Raw genomic sequence first — 15,208 nt, 5'->3', positions numbered from 1 at the left:
TGGTGGATGTGTGTTCCGGATGGGAAGCAGATCACTCACCTCTCAGTCCTCTGTGCAGTAGATGTCTGTGTCCCAGGAAGTCGCTGAGGTCGCCGGGGATCTTGTTTTTGCCTTTTAAGACAGAGTGTAGTATATCCCAGGCTGTCCTTGAACTCACTATGTGGCTGATGATGGCCTTGAACTCCTGTTCCTCCTGGGATTGCAATTGTGTGCCACCATGCCTGGCGTTGACCCCTCTTTCCTTGCCATTACCAAAAGTGTGCAGCATGGTTGCTGTTGTGTGTGATCTGCGACTTAGAAAAGGGAAGCTCAAAAGAGTAAAATTGTTCACCCAGATCCCAAATCAGAGACAGCGGCAAAAGAGCCCATTAGATTACTGCAGCCTCACTGAGCAGGTGACAAAGTCTGGCCCAGTGACACTAGGCATGAGGGGGTAGCTCAGGTGCACACTGGGGCCAGGTGGGTGGTGTGAAAAAATACAGTAGCTGATATGAGGGAAATCTGCCAGAATTCTTCCCTCCATTTTTACTACAGTAATACTGAGCTTGTATTCCAAGTTTAAAAATAAACATCAAAAAATGTAGTGAATTCAATCCCCTTCTTTTTTGGTCAAATTAATTTTTTTTTAATTCTTCACGAGTAAATATCATGCAGACCAAAATATCTGCAGGTCAGACTCTAACATCTACACAGCCATCAGATGGTAGACTTCAGATAATGGTGGATTTGGGTAGATGGAGACAGAGAGATGGATCACCAGCTAGCTCCATGAAGACAGCCCAAAACAGATTCCAGGGTTTTCCATTTTCCAAGAAACACCAGAAATGTGGATTTGGGAGCAAACATGCAACTTTAAAACAGGGGTAAGCATTAACTTTATATTATACAGACAAAATAAGATAGGTAGGGCAAAGCCCCGGCCCAATAACAACCTAGGGACAGGCCCCTTGCCTTAGCAAAACCTAGACTAAAGGAGTGTTGCCCACCACCACCACCCAGTGCATGATGGAATCAACTAGGGGGCTCTCCAAGAGAGGAAAGGATGGGGGAAAGGAGGCTGTGGAGGATAGGCCCAGCTCAAGTGCAGCTCTGCAGGTATGACTGAGCCATGACACACATCAGAGAATCTGACATTAGACTGTGCCTATTGTCTTCTGTACGCCCTTACCTGAAGATGTTCAGGAAGTCCACGTCAGTGAAAACACTGCTCACCACCCAGCTATGCTAATTAAGGAGAGCTGTTTCCTGAGATGAATATGTGTTAAAAATATCAAATATTAATCATCAGCAACATTAATATATAATAATGCTTGTTTCTCTCTCAACTTCCTAGCTGACATCCGGCGTAAGTGCATTGAACCTAAGGCTTGCTGCACTGTGGGAATTAGAAAGAGCCTCTCTTACAGTCTTCACCCGAACTGAACTGACTGGCTCCATGGGGCAGTTCACAGACTGGAGGGGTTGCCACGAGAAATAAAACACTGGATGAGTCTATTTAGGGTAAAGTCTAAAACTCTAAAGAAAAGAAGAAATCCAGGCATGTTATCAAGAAGCATCCTGTCTCAAACATCAGGGAGGAGGCAGGAGCATGCTCCCTTCTTTCTGCTTCTTTACTATCCTGGTACCTCTTGGTGTGTGTGCGTGCTCATAGAGGGACCAGGGTCAAACCTGGGGTATCCTTCTCAGTTGCTCTCTGCCTTGTTTGTTTTTCAAATATTTACGTGTGTGTGTGTGTGTGTGTGTGTGTGTGTGTGTACGTGTGTGCGTGTGTGTGCGCGCGTGTGTGTGCGCGTGCGTGCGTGCGTGCGTGCGTTGCGTGCGTGCGTGCGTGCGTGCGTGTGTGTGTGTGTGTGTGTGTGTGTGTGTGTGTGTACTATTGTATTCACAGAAGTCCAAGGGTAACTCTTAGGAGTTGGTTCCCTTCTACCACCTTGTGGGATCCAAGGGGTAAACTCAATTTGTCAGGCATGCACCAACTCCTCTGCTCACTGGCCCACTGTGCCAGCCTTCCTCTTTGTTTTTGTAACAGGATGTCTCACTTTTACCTGGAACTTGCTGATTGATTCAGCTAGGCTGGCTGAATCAGCCCCAAGGGCCAGCCTACTTCGGATCCCCCAGCACGGCAACCACAAACTTTCACCATCGCACCCAGCTGTCATTTTTCTAACACAGGAATCAAATCTATGACCTCCTGCTTGCACTGCACAGGCCTTACTGACTGAGCTAACCCAGCAGCTGTGTTGACCCTTGTTCTAATATGAAGTCCATACATGAACTGGGGCTTTAGCAAATGGGAGCTGCCTCAGCTCTTTGCAAAGCAGTGTCGATTTTTTTGCTATTTGTTGAATTGATTTCCTCCAACTGTTGGGTTGACTGACTTGCTAAGGTAAGGCTTCTAAGAAGGTCACAGGTACAGAACTACCATATGGGAGTAACAGCTCGAGAGCTTGTGAGGGGCTTGGGAATTGCAATTGAGCCCTGCTGGTAGCCCCAGAATCTGCCCTGTGTCGCTTGCCATAGTTGGAATCTGCTATGGTGAGGCCTGTTTAAGGAATGTGTGCTCACGATAGAGTTGCTCTGCCCACAGTCTGGGAAAAGCTAGGGTGGAGGTCAGAGTGCACCCCTTTCTAATCTCAGCTGTTATCAGGTTCCACCTCCAGGAACCTGTGCGTGAACTTGAACTTGGCAAGGAATGAACACTATCTGAACACACTGAGGTTTCTTGCTGCTAACTTCAGATTTGGGGCCTTTGAAACACATCCAAAAAGCTTTTCTATCCTTCCCAGCTCTTTGGTTTCCTCCACTAAGGAAAGACCCCCCAAACTCTGGTGGTTTAGTGAGGACACAAAGGCTCCAGAGGCTGGGCCAAGGATCCAAGTGCTGACTCTTCAAGATGTCTTCATAAAGAAGAAAATTAAATAACTGGCCATCCCCATGCTGCTTCCATGTGGTGGATGACAACCTGAGCATTTCCATTACACTAGCATTTCTTCTTCACTGCAACCCCAAGAGGCAGGGGCTGTTGTTGTTGTTGCTATTAATAGAGGGGGAAACTGAGGCACAGAAAGTTCAGTAAACTGACCAAACCAGGAAGTGACTGAAACAGGGCTCAAACTTGTGCAGGCTGTCTTGCTCAGCACTGGACTGCCCCCAGTCAAGAAGCAGACACAGAGACCACAGCAGCTTGCTGAGCAACCAACCAGCACCTGAGCCAAGGAAATGGGAACTGCAGGTGTGTCTGTTTACTTAACCTTTGGGCTTTGCTTTTGTTCCTGGGCTCCACTCTGGCTTTCTGTCAGAGTGTGCGAACAGCTTCTTGTCTGTCAGTGCATCTCCCTGCCTAGGCAGCCAGCTATAGGCCTCACAACCGTAACCCTGGCATTTAAGAGGCAGAGGCAGGAGGGTTGCCGGAAGTGTGAGGCCCATCTGGACTACATAATGAGTTCCAGGGTATCTGGGGCTACCAGAGTGAGAGAAAGAACTTTCAGGGAGATGGGCATTGAGTCACATGCCTAGTGTGACCTGGGCCACTGATCTTCCGGGGACCCGAGCACTATGCTATTCTTTCCAGATGAGCAGGAGAGATAGGGAAGATTGCAGCAGTGCCAGCTGCACAGAGTAGGGACACATGGCCCTTTCTGTACATGTGTTGAAGGGAAAGTCATTGGGGGAGTTCACTCTTGCCCATCTGAAATTTGTTTGCCTCCATGGTCTAGTGGCTCTGGGTTTCTGGAGCTAAACACCCCGAGCTGGGGAGCAGGGTGAGAGAAGGTATGCTTCACATATCACACAGCCTTGTCCCCGCCCAGGGCTCAACCATGTATGATAAGATTCTAACAAGAGTACACACATCCCCAGAACACAGGGTTTGGTGCCCATTAACTGTGTATCAGATTCTCTGTTCCTGCCAAGGTGGACAGGGCAGTGCCCTCCAGGGAAGAAAGAAACAATCCTTGCCTTCATTTAAAGATACCATAGTCTCAACAAACCGGAACCCCACCTGACCTGCCATGCGAGGTCTAATGCTTTGGTGCTACTGATCTCACGTAGACCATTGCAACATGAAAACTTCCATTCAAGACATTGTCTGAGGTGGAAAACCACAAATCCCAAATATAAGAAGAGATAGAGCATCCCTTAGAAACCACAGAAGATTGTTCCAAGACCCCCAGTGGATGCCAAAATCCGAGGATGCTCAAGTCCCTTGCAGAAAACGGCACGGGGTTGGCACGTACCTATGCACACCCTGCAACATGCTTTAGCCTTTCCTGGGTCACTTAAATCTAACATAATGCAATGCCACACCGTCATACGTGTTGTTCAGAGAATAACAAGAAAAAATACACACGTTCAATGCAGATACACTTTTTAATGGTTTGATCCACAGTTGGTGGAATTTGCATGAAGAACACCACCAGGGGTTGGATGGTGACTAGATGTAGCTTGGCTTACAAGATAGGCGGCTTTAGTTAATGAGGTGCTTATTCTCCTCCCCTCCACAACATGAGTGCTAACTCACCATTGGAAAATGCTCATTCCTGTTTGAAGGGAAGCCAAGCCATTTTTGCAATACACAGTGGCCACCTCCCCCGGCAGGAGGCGCTGAGGGCCTCCTCGTCATACCACACCCAGTCCTTCCTTCAAGGGGACACTTTTCCTCTCTTTTTTCAACTTTGTGGTTCTTAAAGTTTTTAAAAATAGCTGTATTGTGGTATGATTCATGCAGCCATGCTTTGCCCTCATAAACTGAATGTCCCAGTGATGCTGTTATACAGCCACCTCTGCAATTTAATTTGTCACCCCTAAAGAAACGTGGACCCTTAACTATTACTCCACATTTTTGTGCCTTCACCCCACCCCAATCCTAGCCAACTATGACCTACTTTCTCTACCTGTGGGTTTGCCTGCTGTGGACATTTCAAATAAATCGAATTGTGCAAATGTGGCCTTTATGTCAAGCTTCTCTAGTCCAATGATTTCAAGGGCCACTCATGCTGTGAAACGTGTGTGTGTGTGTGTGTGTGTGTGTGTGTGTGTGTGTGTGTTCCATGTTTGGATATCATATTGTACTGATCTGGAATGAAAAAGAACTATTTGTGCCAGGGCAGTTCTTTGCTTTCATTGCCAATCCCTGGTCTGGGAAAATGTCCCTTAAGACACCCAGAGTGTGCCCCAGGCCAGTATGTGCTTCTCTATCTACATGGCAGGGTCAGACTGTTATTTTTTTTTAAATAGATTCCCAACAAAGTTTCAATGTTGACTCTTGGGCTGGTCTGAGAGTTGATTTGGATTCATTACACAGGCTCAGCCTGAGCCAGTGTCCAGCCCTACAGCCTTTCTCCCTGCTGTGATCTTTCTCTTCAGCTTTAGGGGCCTCTTGCCTTCAGGAACCTCTTCTCGGCAGTGATAACCGCATAGAACAGTAGCTAATTGGTTTTTACCCGGACCTCACTCAGAATACTAAGGACCACACTGAGAGGGGTTCAAAGCTGAACAGCAGACAGAGGAGGCTCTGGCAAGCAGACCTGGCAGCATATGCCATGGCACGGTCTCTGCTCTGGCCCCTGCCCTTCTGTCCTGGAGGGATGCGATCTCTAGGCCCTGGCTAACCAGAGACTTGTGAAGATGATGGAACAGTAGCAAATGAGCAACAGCCCCGGTACTGAAGGAGCCTCAAAGGCGGCTCTGCTGGCCCTGCTACATCCTGGAGATTCACAGACAGGGGAAGGGTGAGCTTATTCACATCTGCTCTCTCATCCCAGAGAACCTGTGAGCAGGAACATTACAGCACCTGACCTAAACTCTGCAGGAAGGGGATAGTGGGTTCCAAGGCTACTTCTAAGCTAGGGCTGAGCCCAAGTGTTAAAAAAGCATTGTTCTTGTGGTCCTTCTGGTGTCAGGCTTCTTTACAAGTACTGTTCTGGACCTCCAGTGGCGTCCAAAGCAGGGTGTATCGGAGGAACTCAACTTTTAACTTTCTGGAAGCACCCTGTCTTCATCTAGCCTTCAAGCTCCTGCTGCTTCCACTTTGCCCACGAGAGGGCGCCAGACACCAATGGTTGAGGACTTAAGATTTGGGCCTAAGCATAGTCACTGAAATCGTGGATGGATCTTGAAAGGATATTCTTCTAGATTACGTTCATCTTAGGGGCATACTATCTTTATACTATCTTTATTGGAAATTTCTGAAGAGCACATTACTTAAGTAAAGAATACATTTTCCTAAGCCTCCTAACCTCCCCACTGTTTGCCCTTCTGTCTTTTGCATCACCAAGAGAAATGAGGCAGAGGCTCAGTACTCATTCCTCAGAATTATGACATTAAACATGAAAATTAGTGAAGTCACGTTAAATTTTTGATCATCCTATGAGTCTGCAGGTGGCCTGCTCTGAGGCTAGGAAGGCAATGTGCTAGGGAGTGCCCCAAGGCACACCAGGGTCTTGTTTCTGAGGCACTGAGGCACTGACTGTTGCCCACTCAGGGTTGCTCTGTGAGCAGGGAGGGTCACATGCTGGAGGACAATACCCAAGGGCAGTGAGTGGAACTTGGAGATCTGTGAGACAAGGAGGATCGTGGGACCATTGACTTGGAAAGGAACTTCACAGCTAGAACCGGGGCCTGGAGCCCAAAGTGTAAGAGCTTGTAGCCTCACACAGGGAAGGATGTCAGGTCAGTAGAGAAGGGAGGAAAGCACAGAACAGAACCTGTGCTGGCCAAGGCCCAGGCTGGTGGACCCTGGAGTAAGGACTGAGCTGAGAATCGTGGGAGGGTTAGAGGACAGGAACCCTGGGTCTTAGAAACTGCAGAGAACGCTCCTTGAGGCTCCTTAGAAGGTGTGGGTATGGCACACTGTCCTTTCACATTCTTTTAAAGGTTTTTTTGTTGTTGTTTTTTTGTTGTTTTGTTTTGTTTTGTTTTTTCCAGCTAGCTGGGGATGTGACCCAAGACAAAACCGTCAGCTTACTTAAAGGGAAACTCTGTTGTTGCAACTTGATTGCTCCAGTCTGAACTTTGTAGACGGCAACATTTTGTCACAGTGTTGTTGGACACCCTTTATCTAGACCAATAATTCAGATGGGGCAAGTCAGCAGCCATCTGTGTGTAGAGAAAGCTCCTGGTGTGCCTAGGGTCAGGCTCCTCAAGGGTTTGCCAGCTCCCTCGCTGACACAAATTACCTATCACTAGGCACACATGGCCTGCTGGGGTCAAATATCTGGCATAAATCCAAAGGGACTGGATTTCAGCTCTGAGAGTTGAGGTAGGCCCATGCTAAGTCTACTCAATGGAGCTTCCCCAGCTCCCAGCCCTTCCCAGCAAACCTCATACACATATACCCAGAGCCCTCTGAGCTACCTCTCACCCCTAATTCAAAGACACCCTGAAATCCTCTTGCTTTCCAAAGGTGCCCTGAGAAAAGCTGACTTTGTGCCATGGTCCTAAAATAAGGAGCCAGTCAGTCAAAAGAAAGATGAATGAATGTCCCTCAGGTTTTCCCTCTACCCCCACAGGACCTGTGACTTAGTGATGCACCCAAGGGCCAGTGCCCAGGAAGGTGTGATTTAGGAAGGAGGGTGCATGCAGGAAGGGGCAGACAGCTGGGAGGAACACAATGTCACAGCTTCAGGCAGTTTGAGCAGGGCTGGCCAGCTTCTCAAGGCCACAGCGTCGTCTGTGCTCACCAGTGAACTGTTCCATAGTGGGAGGTATGCAAATCTGCTCACACATTGCAGTGGACAGGGTGGGAATGGAGCGGCTGCAGGGAGCTTAAACACACAGAAGTAATGGTGTCGAGGTCACCCAGTAGGGATCCTGAGCCCAGGCAAACTAAAAGTTGACGTTCTTCAAGTCCCGGGAACAGCGGTACCTGCCATCCAGAAACCTGGAGCACAGCAGGCTGCGTGAGCAGGGACAGGCATGGTGCTGGCGTTTCCTAAAGAAAGGGATCTAGAGAGAGGAGGAAGCAGTCCATCAGCCATAGGAAAGGCCTGCAAATGTCTCCTCAGACAACCACTCCAAGGCACGGAATAACTGAATGACACAACAATGTCACACAGCTAATTCATGGAGGAACTAGGATTTGAACCCAGATAAGGCTGATGCTCTGTCCATGGAACACCTATGGCCATGAGCATTCTCTCTCTCTCTCTCTCTCTCTCTCTCTCTCTCTCTCTCTCTCTCTCTCTCTCTCTCTCACACACACACACACACACACACACACACACACACACACACACACACACATACACGCATGCAAACACTCTCACCCCTCTGGTAAGTAAATCTCTCTGCTTACCCCTGGTGTCCTCAGCTCTGTGGTCGGGACCTATGTATAGCTGTGAAGGGACAAACACCCTCTTTAAACAGTGACTGACATCAAAGAGCATTGCTGAACACCCAAGGTTTCCTCCAGTTTGGAAAGGGTGCTTGTTTAATATTATATGTTATATGTTATTATACGTGAGGGCATAACCAGGAGAGCGTGCCTGTGGAGATCAAAGGACTTGTGAAGTCTGTCTGTCCTTCCACCTTTATATAAGTTCCAGGAATGGAACTTGTTTTCATAGCAAGTGCTTTTACCTGCTGAATCATCTCACCACCACCCCCAGTGAGTTTTAAATAGAGTGATGAAGAGACTAGGTCCAGCAACAGACTACCTGGGTTCGAATCCCAGACCTGCTGTTCCCCATATCTCTGACAACTGACTACCTGTTTACCCTTGCCTTGTTTTGACTTTATCATCTATAAAATGGGCTCATAGCTCCTACCACATATGGCTCTAGAGAGACTGAGAGCGTGTGTTTATGAAAACTTACTGTGGACAAATGGCCTGCAGGAAGCGCTCAACATTTGTTTTCTGTTAATGCCTATGTCCTTATGGGAGAGTGAATCATTCTGAACCATCTTTCATAGCCTGAGGCAACGGGAATGGCAAAGGGGTTCAGCTTTCAGCTTCCTGAGCCCACGGTGTAAAGAACAGATCGATGGCCTTGAGGGGTTCTGGGAGAGATTGCTGGAAGATTCTCAGATTCCACCTGAGCACTGGAGCCTGTGCAGACAAGTCACAGAGCTTGAAAAACTGCTAAGGGGGGGCTGGATGTGGCTGTAGCCCTTGCCCCTTAATGGCCCCACACTCCAAAGGCTAGAGAGAGGCCCAGAGTTGGCTGCTTAGGGCACAAAGTATAGCAAGTATACTTTGCTCCAGCCGCCCTGAATAGGAAGTGCTTTATGTTCTTAAAGAGAGTCTGATCCTAAGAACAAAGGACAATTGGGAGCCCATTGAAATCCAGTCTTTTCAGGGTTAACCACCCTGCTCCCTTCAGTGTGTCCATGCAGAGGCATTAAACACAGCAGGAAAGAGCTGAGCCATCCCTCAAAACCAAGGAGGCTGTACCCCACACCAGTGACTTCAGAAAACTCTATTCTAGTCCCAGCTATCTCCTGGACTGAGCCTTGAGAGAGTCACATGATCTGTTGTTGTTCCCCAGTTTGCTAATGAAAACCCAGGAATGTTTTAAATTTCAAATCATAACTGTGTTCCCCCAGCCTGTCCATAAAGGTGCAGGTATACAACCTCAGCACCTAAACCAATGCCCAAACAGTATCTCATGGCTTAAGGAAGGCTGCTGCCTGCTTTCCTTCCTTCAATGAGGCCGGATCCACCATGGAGGGTGCAGTATTAATCTTCCCCACATGGTCATCAGAAGCCACATACTCCCTGGGCTAAGCTGGACCAGGCCCCAGGATCCCTGTCTGCTTGCCCATGCTCATTCACACACATGCCCATCCAGGGCGAGGAGAGTACCTTGTGGCTTCCTGGGTGGCACTCCTCTCCTTCCCGCCCCAGTGGGGTGCACAACCGCAGCCCCCGCAGCCACAGGCTGATAGCACAGCATGTGCCCGGCCCACACTGGACATCTCGGTCACAGGCCTACAGGAGAGAGAAAGGGCCAGCCCATTAGTGCCACCCAAAAGAACAAAGGAAAGGAAACTCTAAGCCATCCTTGTCAAGGTCTGGAGGAAGTGACTAAGTGCCTGGGATTAACAGGACAGGTTGGCCTGGGCTGTAATACCACCGGTGTCTCAGGCAGGACACTCTGGGCTCAGCAGAGCACCAGACCTCAACCTGGGGGACCATCCCAGCTCAGTGATGTGGCAGTCCCCACTCCCTGAGAAGACCTATGTTAGAAGGCATAGCTTTTCTAATACCAGTCGACACTCATAGGATTGACTGAATTAAAACTCTCTGGATGGGGGAGTGGGGGAGTCCTTTGTGGTCCAAGGCCCTGGATGTTCACTGCTGAGTTCTCTCTGAGAGAATTCTCTCTTTGTCCTCCAGCACGCATTTCTGGCTGCCTCTCTGCATGTCTCCCACTGCCTAACCCACAGGGGCCTGGTGGACAGGTATCATCCCCAGTCCTTCTCCACTGGCCTCTCTCAGCCCCTGACATGGACCTTTTTGGTTTGGGCTGTTTGGATCTGCTGGGTGACTGGGTAATGCCTATCTAAGGAAAGGTCAAACGAGCCCATTTTACACCAAAGCCAGGGTCAAGAGAACAGGTTGGGCCTAATGGAGAGATAGACAACCAGACCACTGCACAGAGGTCAAGTGGCTTCAGAGCTGAAGTTTGAAGCTGTGTTTTGATTCGTTTTTCTCCAATGGTAACCACAGAGTACCTTCAGGCTGCCAGCACAGAATATGACAGGACCCAGAAGCTCCAGGCTTTTCCAGATGAGGAGCTAAAGATGCCAATAGAGAAGGTCCAGGTGGCAGTCACCAGCAGTTACTCTCTAACCCAGCAGGGGCACTTCTCACACCCAAACCATCCCCTTAAGAGCCAAGGGTGAGGGAAGTAGGTCCCACTGGGACTCTCTCCCCTGACAGTGGTGGGCAAGGCACTCTGGGAGATTGGGCCCTACAGCCTGGACTGTCACTATCTAAGGAGTAAGGGAATGTGGAAAGGTCAGGACTTGGTGTCTTTCTGGTAGTCAGGAGAGGGACATCAAAGGGACATTGGAAATGGAGGGCAGCGAGGCGCTCCCCGCTTCCCCTCAGCACTGTGTTCTGACTGCTCATCTTGCCGTTGTTCATTCACTCTGTCTGTCTGACCAGCCCTCTTCTCTCATTGTGCTCTTTATGAAGGAACATCCCACCTCCCTTAGGCCTCTCTGCCTATTGCCACTCAGGGATAGATGCTGGAGCTGGCTTGGTGACCCTGACACTGAGTGGCTAGCTCATCAGGCTGTGTACTCCCAAACTTGACTCTGTGTGGCAATCCTCCCTTCTGTCCTGGGTCTGACACCTTGGTCTTCAGGACAAACACAGAAGCTCTCAGCAGTGACTCTCACTAGATGCAACTCTGCCTCCACAGCATTCGCCTGCACTGTGTGTCATTTTGAATGGAGTCTCTTTCCTATGAAAATGACAATGAAGTTGCCTTTTCTGTGAAAAAGAAAATCTATCCAATTCCAGGAATTGACTGGCATTATCCACACTTACCTTCCATGTAAAGGGTTGGAGGAGCTGGAAATAAAAGCTAATTCTCCTTTTTTTTTTTTTCTTCTGACTTCTACCAGGAAAACTCCCAGAAGCCCTGTGGTTTTGTTTGGAATAAAGATGGTCCTGCGTATGACACAGCATGTGCCTATATGACAGGGACACAAGGTACAGTGGGACATCTGAGAGGATACCACACTCAGTGAAGTGTTCAGTGGCCCTGGGCTGACTCATTTGGGTTGTGTTCTGCCAATGCTTGTGCCACCCATCTTCCCCGGGGAACTCATTACAGAGTGAAAGGATGCCTTTGACACATTCTTCTTAACAGCAAAAGTAGATCTGGGTGGGACTCTGTGTGCTTCTGCCCTGAGCCACACCACCATGCTCTGTGAGGTAGCATGGAAAGTAGACCAGACATAGATGAAAACCAAGGTACACACAAGACAAATGGGGCTTGGAAGCGAGCGCTAACCCACCGTATAAAGGAACTTCCTATGGCACACACCAAAGAACTTCATTTTACTGAAGACTCGATGTCAAAATCCCAGTGCCCTCCCAATGTATTTAAAACTATATTATAATTACACATAGCTTCTCAAAACCCAACTCTCTATCAGAGTGAGGTCTGACCCATCTGAAGATCACATGCAACCCCATTCCAGGCAGAGACCATCTCCCAAATCACTTTGGCTTAGGTGAATTGGAGCAGCAGAGCCTTCATGGTTCTCAGGTCATATCCCATGCAGAACTCTGATCTTGGCCCCTAACCCAAGCCTATAGAGAAAGCTAGAAACTTACCCCTGTGATCACCGCACAGTGGGACGCAGTTGCTAAGAGGAGCACAATGAAGACTTGCACGGTACCTCTCATCATTACTCGGGGTGAAGAACAAATGCTGTGCACTCCGGCGCGTCTCACTTCCTTCTGCCCTGCCTTAACTGGGCAAGCTGTGCAGGCCAGGCTGTCTTGCCCCTACCTCTTTCAAATTTATATGGTCAGATCCGGGGCTGCCTCTGGATGCCTCATCTCTCTCTTCCCTCCCATCACCAGCATTATTCAGATGAGCTCAGAAGCAAAGATGAGACCTGAATCTCTAACCACATCACATCACCGTCAGAACTGATAAAAATGGACACATCGGGGCACTTTGACAGTTGCTCTAACTCTTCCAAGAGCACCACACTTCTAACAGTTGCGTGCAATTCACTTGCTATCCATTTCTGTCTGCATCGTTCTTCCTGCTTGGGTCAGGGGAATGGCTTTAGTAATGAATTAAGAGATTTGCTACATTGATTTTTCCTCACCCACACTGAACCATGCAGCCTACAGGAATGTTTAGTCTCTCACACTCAAGCCCCCAAGTATTGTGTGGGCATTGACCCTGGATTCAGCACAAAGGTGGCTGGGAAGACAGAGGGTGAGGCAGTGTCTGCTCCTGTCCTCTAAAAGGTCAAATTTCCCAAAATGGGAAAAATACTTCTGTGGTGTTGATGCTTCTCACGGATATGCAGACAGGTCTGCTCCCTAACAGGCTCTAGACAAATACCTGTGTGCTGGCGAGTCTTCGGTGTCTAATTGATTGGCTTCAGAATCACTATGGAAACACACCTCTGGGTATGTCTATAAGGATATTCCCAGAAAAACAAAATCAAGGAAGGAAGATCCACCATGGCTGCGAGGAACATCCTATGAGCTACAGACTGGGACTAATGAGAAAGAGAACTGAGCGCTGGCATCCCTATGCTTCCTGACCACAGATGCCATGTTACCTGTCACCTCATGCTCCTGCCACCTTGGTATCATGATGGGCTGTACACTCAAGCTTCAGGCCAAAATAAAACCTTTTTTCCTTAATTTGCTTCCACCAGCAGTGGAAAAGGAATGCCCCTGGTACAGGAACCAGGAACAAAAGATAAGAAAGCACACAGGTTCTACCCTGGCAGTATCCTGTAGAAAAGGGAACTTGAGCTGGGCTGCTGCTAAAAGAAGCCATGTTGGTGGTCTTCCTGTAGCACGGGTGAGCATGAGGGCGGCCTTAACTGCAAGCAAACACAGTGGGCTCAGATGGCAGGCTGATGGGAAAGTAAGTGACTCTGAGTATAGCTCTTCTCGCTAGAGGGAAGCCCCTAGTCCCAGCCTACAGACAAACAAGACACACTGTGAAGGGACCAGCCCCCCATTTCTGCAGCCATGACAGTAACACGTGCTCGCTATGACCTTGCCTTGGTCACTAAGAGGTCAGATGCCTGCCTTGTGACAAGGAGCCAATCAGAAGTTAGCTGGTGGCGCTATGCTTTACGGCTCTGGGTGTACTTTACGGACAAGTGCACAGCAATGATGCAGGAGCAGGGCATAGCAACCACCCTGGGAGGGCCTATGGGCCATAACAACCAATTGGCCAATCAACACAGGGCAAGCCCTCCAAGCCTGGAGGCACACCAATCCTGAGCCTGTGCGTACCCCTAGACACTCCCCTTACGCTGCCCTACAAGATCGCTCGGCAGCCAGTTCCAGGGGTCTTTGCTAGCCATCCACCATGGCGGGTGGGTGAAAGACCCGAGCTAACATGGGGTTAGCTCGTTAAAAAACAATAAAGCCTAATGCAGTTTGCATCAAGCTCTCGAATATGCCTGGTGATTGGGGTGACCGCGGTCATGGGCTGAGACCCCGGAGGCATGAGTTTTTCCGGGGGTCTAACAACTGTTGGGTCCTTTATTGGACCATCCATTTTATCTCCACAATAATAAAAGCTAGTATTTTTCCAACATGTGTTTTCTAGTACGTTAATACAGGACATGCATTCCTAATCCCAAACTCTAAAATCTAGACAGCTCCAAAATGAAGAACTTCCTGATATAATGTGACATGTGGAAGGTTCTACACAGTGGAACCTTGTTGCATTTGCAAAATTACTTAAGATACTATAGAAACGTGCATTTAGACTATGTGTGTAAGTTGTTCATGAAACAGACAGAATGCAAGTTTACACTTACAGCCCATCCAACATATACCATTGTGTATATGAAAATATTCAAAATTGGGGAGGTGACCTTCAAACCTGGGGCACTCCAGGTCTTAAGGATTTCAGAGCAGAGGTACTCAGTTCACAGGTGTTACATGGACAATTGCTTTCCAGGGTCCTTCGTGCTGGCATAGGAAACATTAAGAGGAAAACACAGCCTGTGGTAGATTCATCTGCAATGTCATTTTCTCAAAGCATCTTGTGGAAATAGGATTCTCACACAGAAATGTCATCAAGCATCCATGACTAGTGAGAGAAGAATCCCAGTGAGGCCTGGACACCTTGGCTGGTCGCCAGGCCCACACAGGCAGACACACTGACTTTGAACCAGATTGCTTGCTGGCGTCATGACCTTGAGAATATTGTTAATCCTCAGAGCCCCAGTTTTCTGAGGACCTCCAGTTTTCACCATCTCCCCTAGTTCCTTCCCAGAACACACAACTACCATGAGGAAATTCTAACAAGGGAATCTTATAAAAACAGTGGCACTGACTGAAAGCATTTTCTTCCTCTTGTATGGTTGTGCTTGAAGAAGAGCTGGCTTGATGAGTGGGCATGAGGGACAGCTGGTGTCTCAATGGAACTCTCAGAAGAGACCCTAGGGGCTTTAGAAAGATGTGACATCCCTTCTTTCTTCAGAAAGTCAATTAAGGGAGCCTTCACTGTGACCCTCCCCTGTGCAGGACCTGGAA

At 48.6% G+C, this 15,208-nt stretch overlaps 1 protein-coding gene across 1 annotated transcript; it reads right to left on the bottom strand.

Annotated features, from left to right (window-relative positions):
- Nucleotides 1-4,349: 4,349 nt before the first annotated feature.
- On the bottom strand, nt 4,350-12,517 carry LOC113833484 (prokineticin-1). Its single transcript, XM_027395443.2, has 3 exons — nt 12,293-12,517; nt 9,803-9,928; nt 4,350-7,944 (listed from the first exon to the last, which is right to left on the bottom strand). The coding sequence occupies exons 1-3, from the start codon at nt 12,365-12,367 to the stop codon at nt 7,825-7,827; spliced, it is 321 nt and encodes a 106-aa protein (XP_027251244.1). The 5' UTR covers nt 12,368-12,517; the 3' UTR covers nt 4,350-7,824.
- Nucleotides 12,518-15,208: the final 2,691 nt, after the last annotated feature.

Source organism: Cricetulus griseus (assembly GCF_003668045.3).
Source record: "Cricetulus griseus strain 17A/GY chromosome 1 unlocalized genomic scaffold, alternate assembly CriGri-PICRH-1.0 chr1_0, whole genome shotgun sequence".
Classification (NCBI taxonomy): Eukaryota; Metazoa; Chordata; class Mammalia; order Rodentia; family Cricetidae; genus Cricetulus; species Cricetulus griseus.
Note: the sequence above shows the minus strand (reverse complement) of the source record. Positions and strands in the feature narration are given on the sequence as shown.

Coding starts and splice junctions, on each gene's coding strand:
- LOC113833484 (XM_027395443.2), bottom strand. CDS start 12,367: ATGATGAGAGGTACCGTGCAAGTCTTCATTGTGCTCCTCTTAGCAACT. Junction 9,929..12,292: donor ACTGTGCGGTGATCACAGGG/GTAAGTTTCTAG, acceptor TCTCTCCTGTAG/GCCTGTGACCGAGATGTCCA. Junction 7,945..9,802: donor GCCACCCAGGAAGCCACAAG/GTACTCTCCTCG, acceptor TCCTCTCTCTAG/ATCCCTTTCTTTAGGAAACG.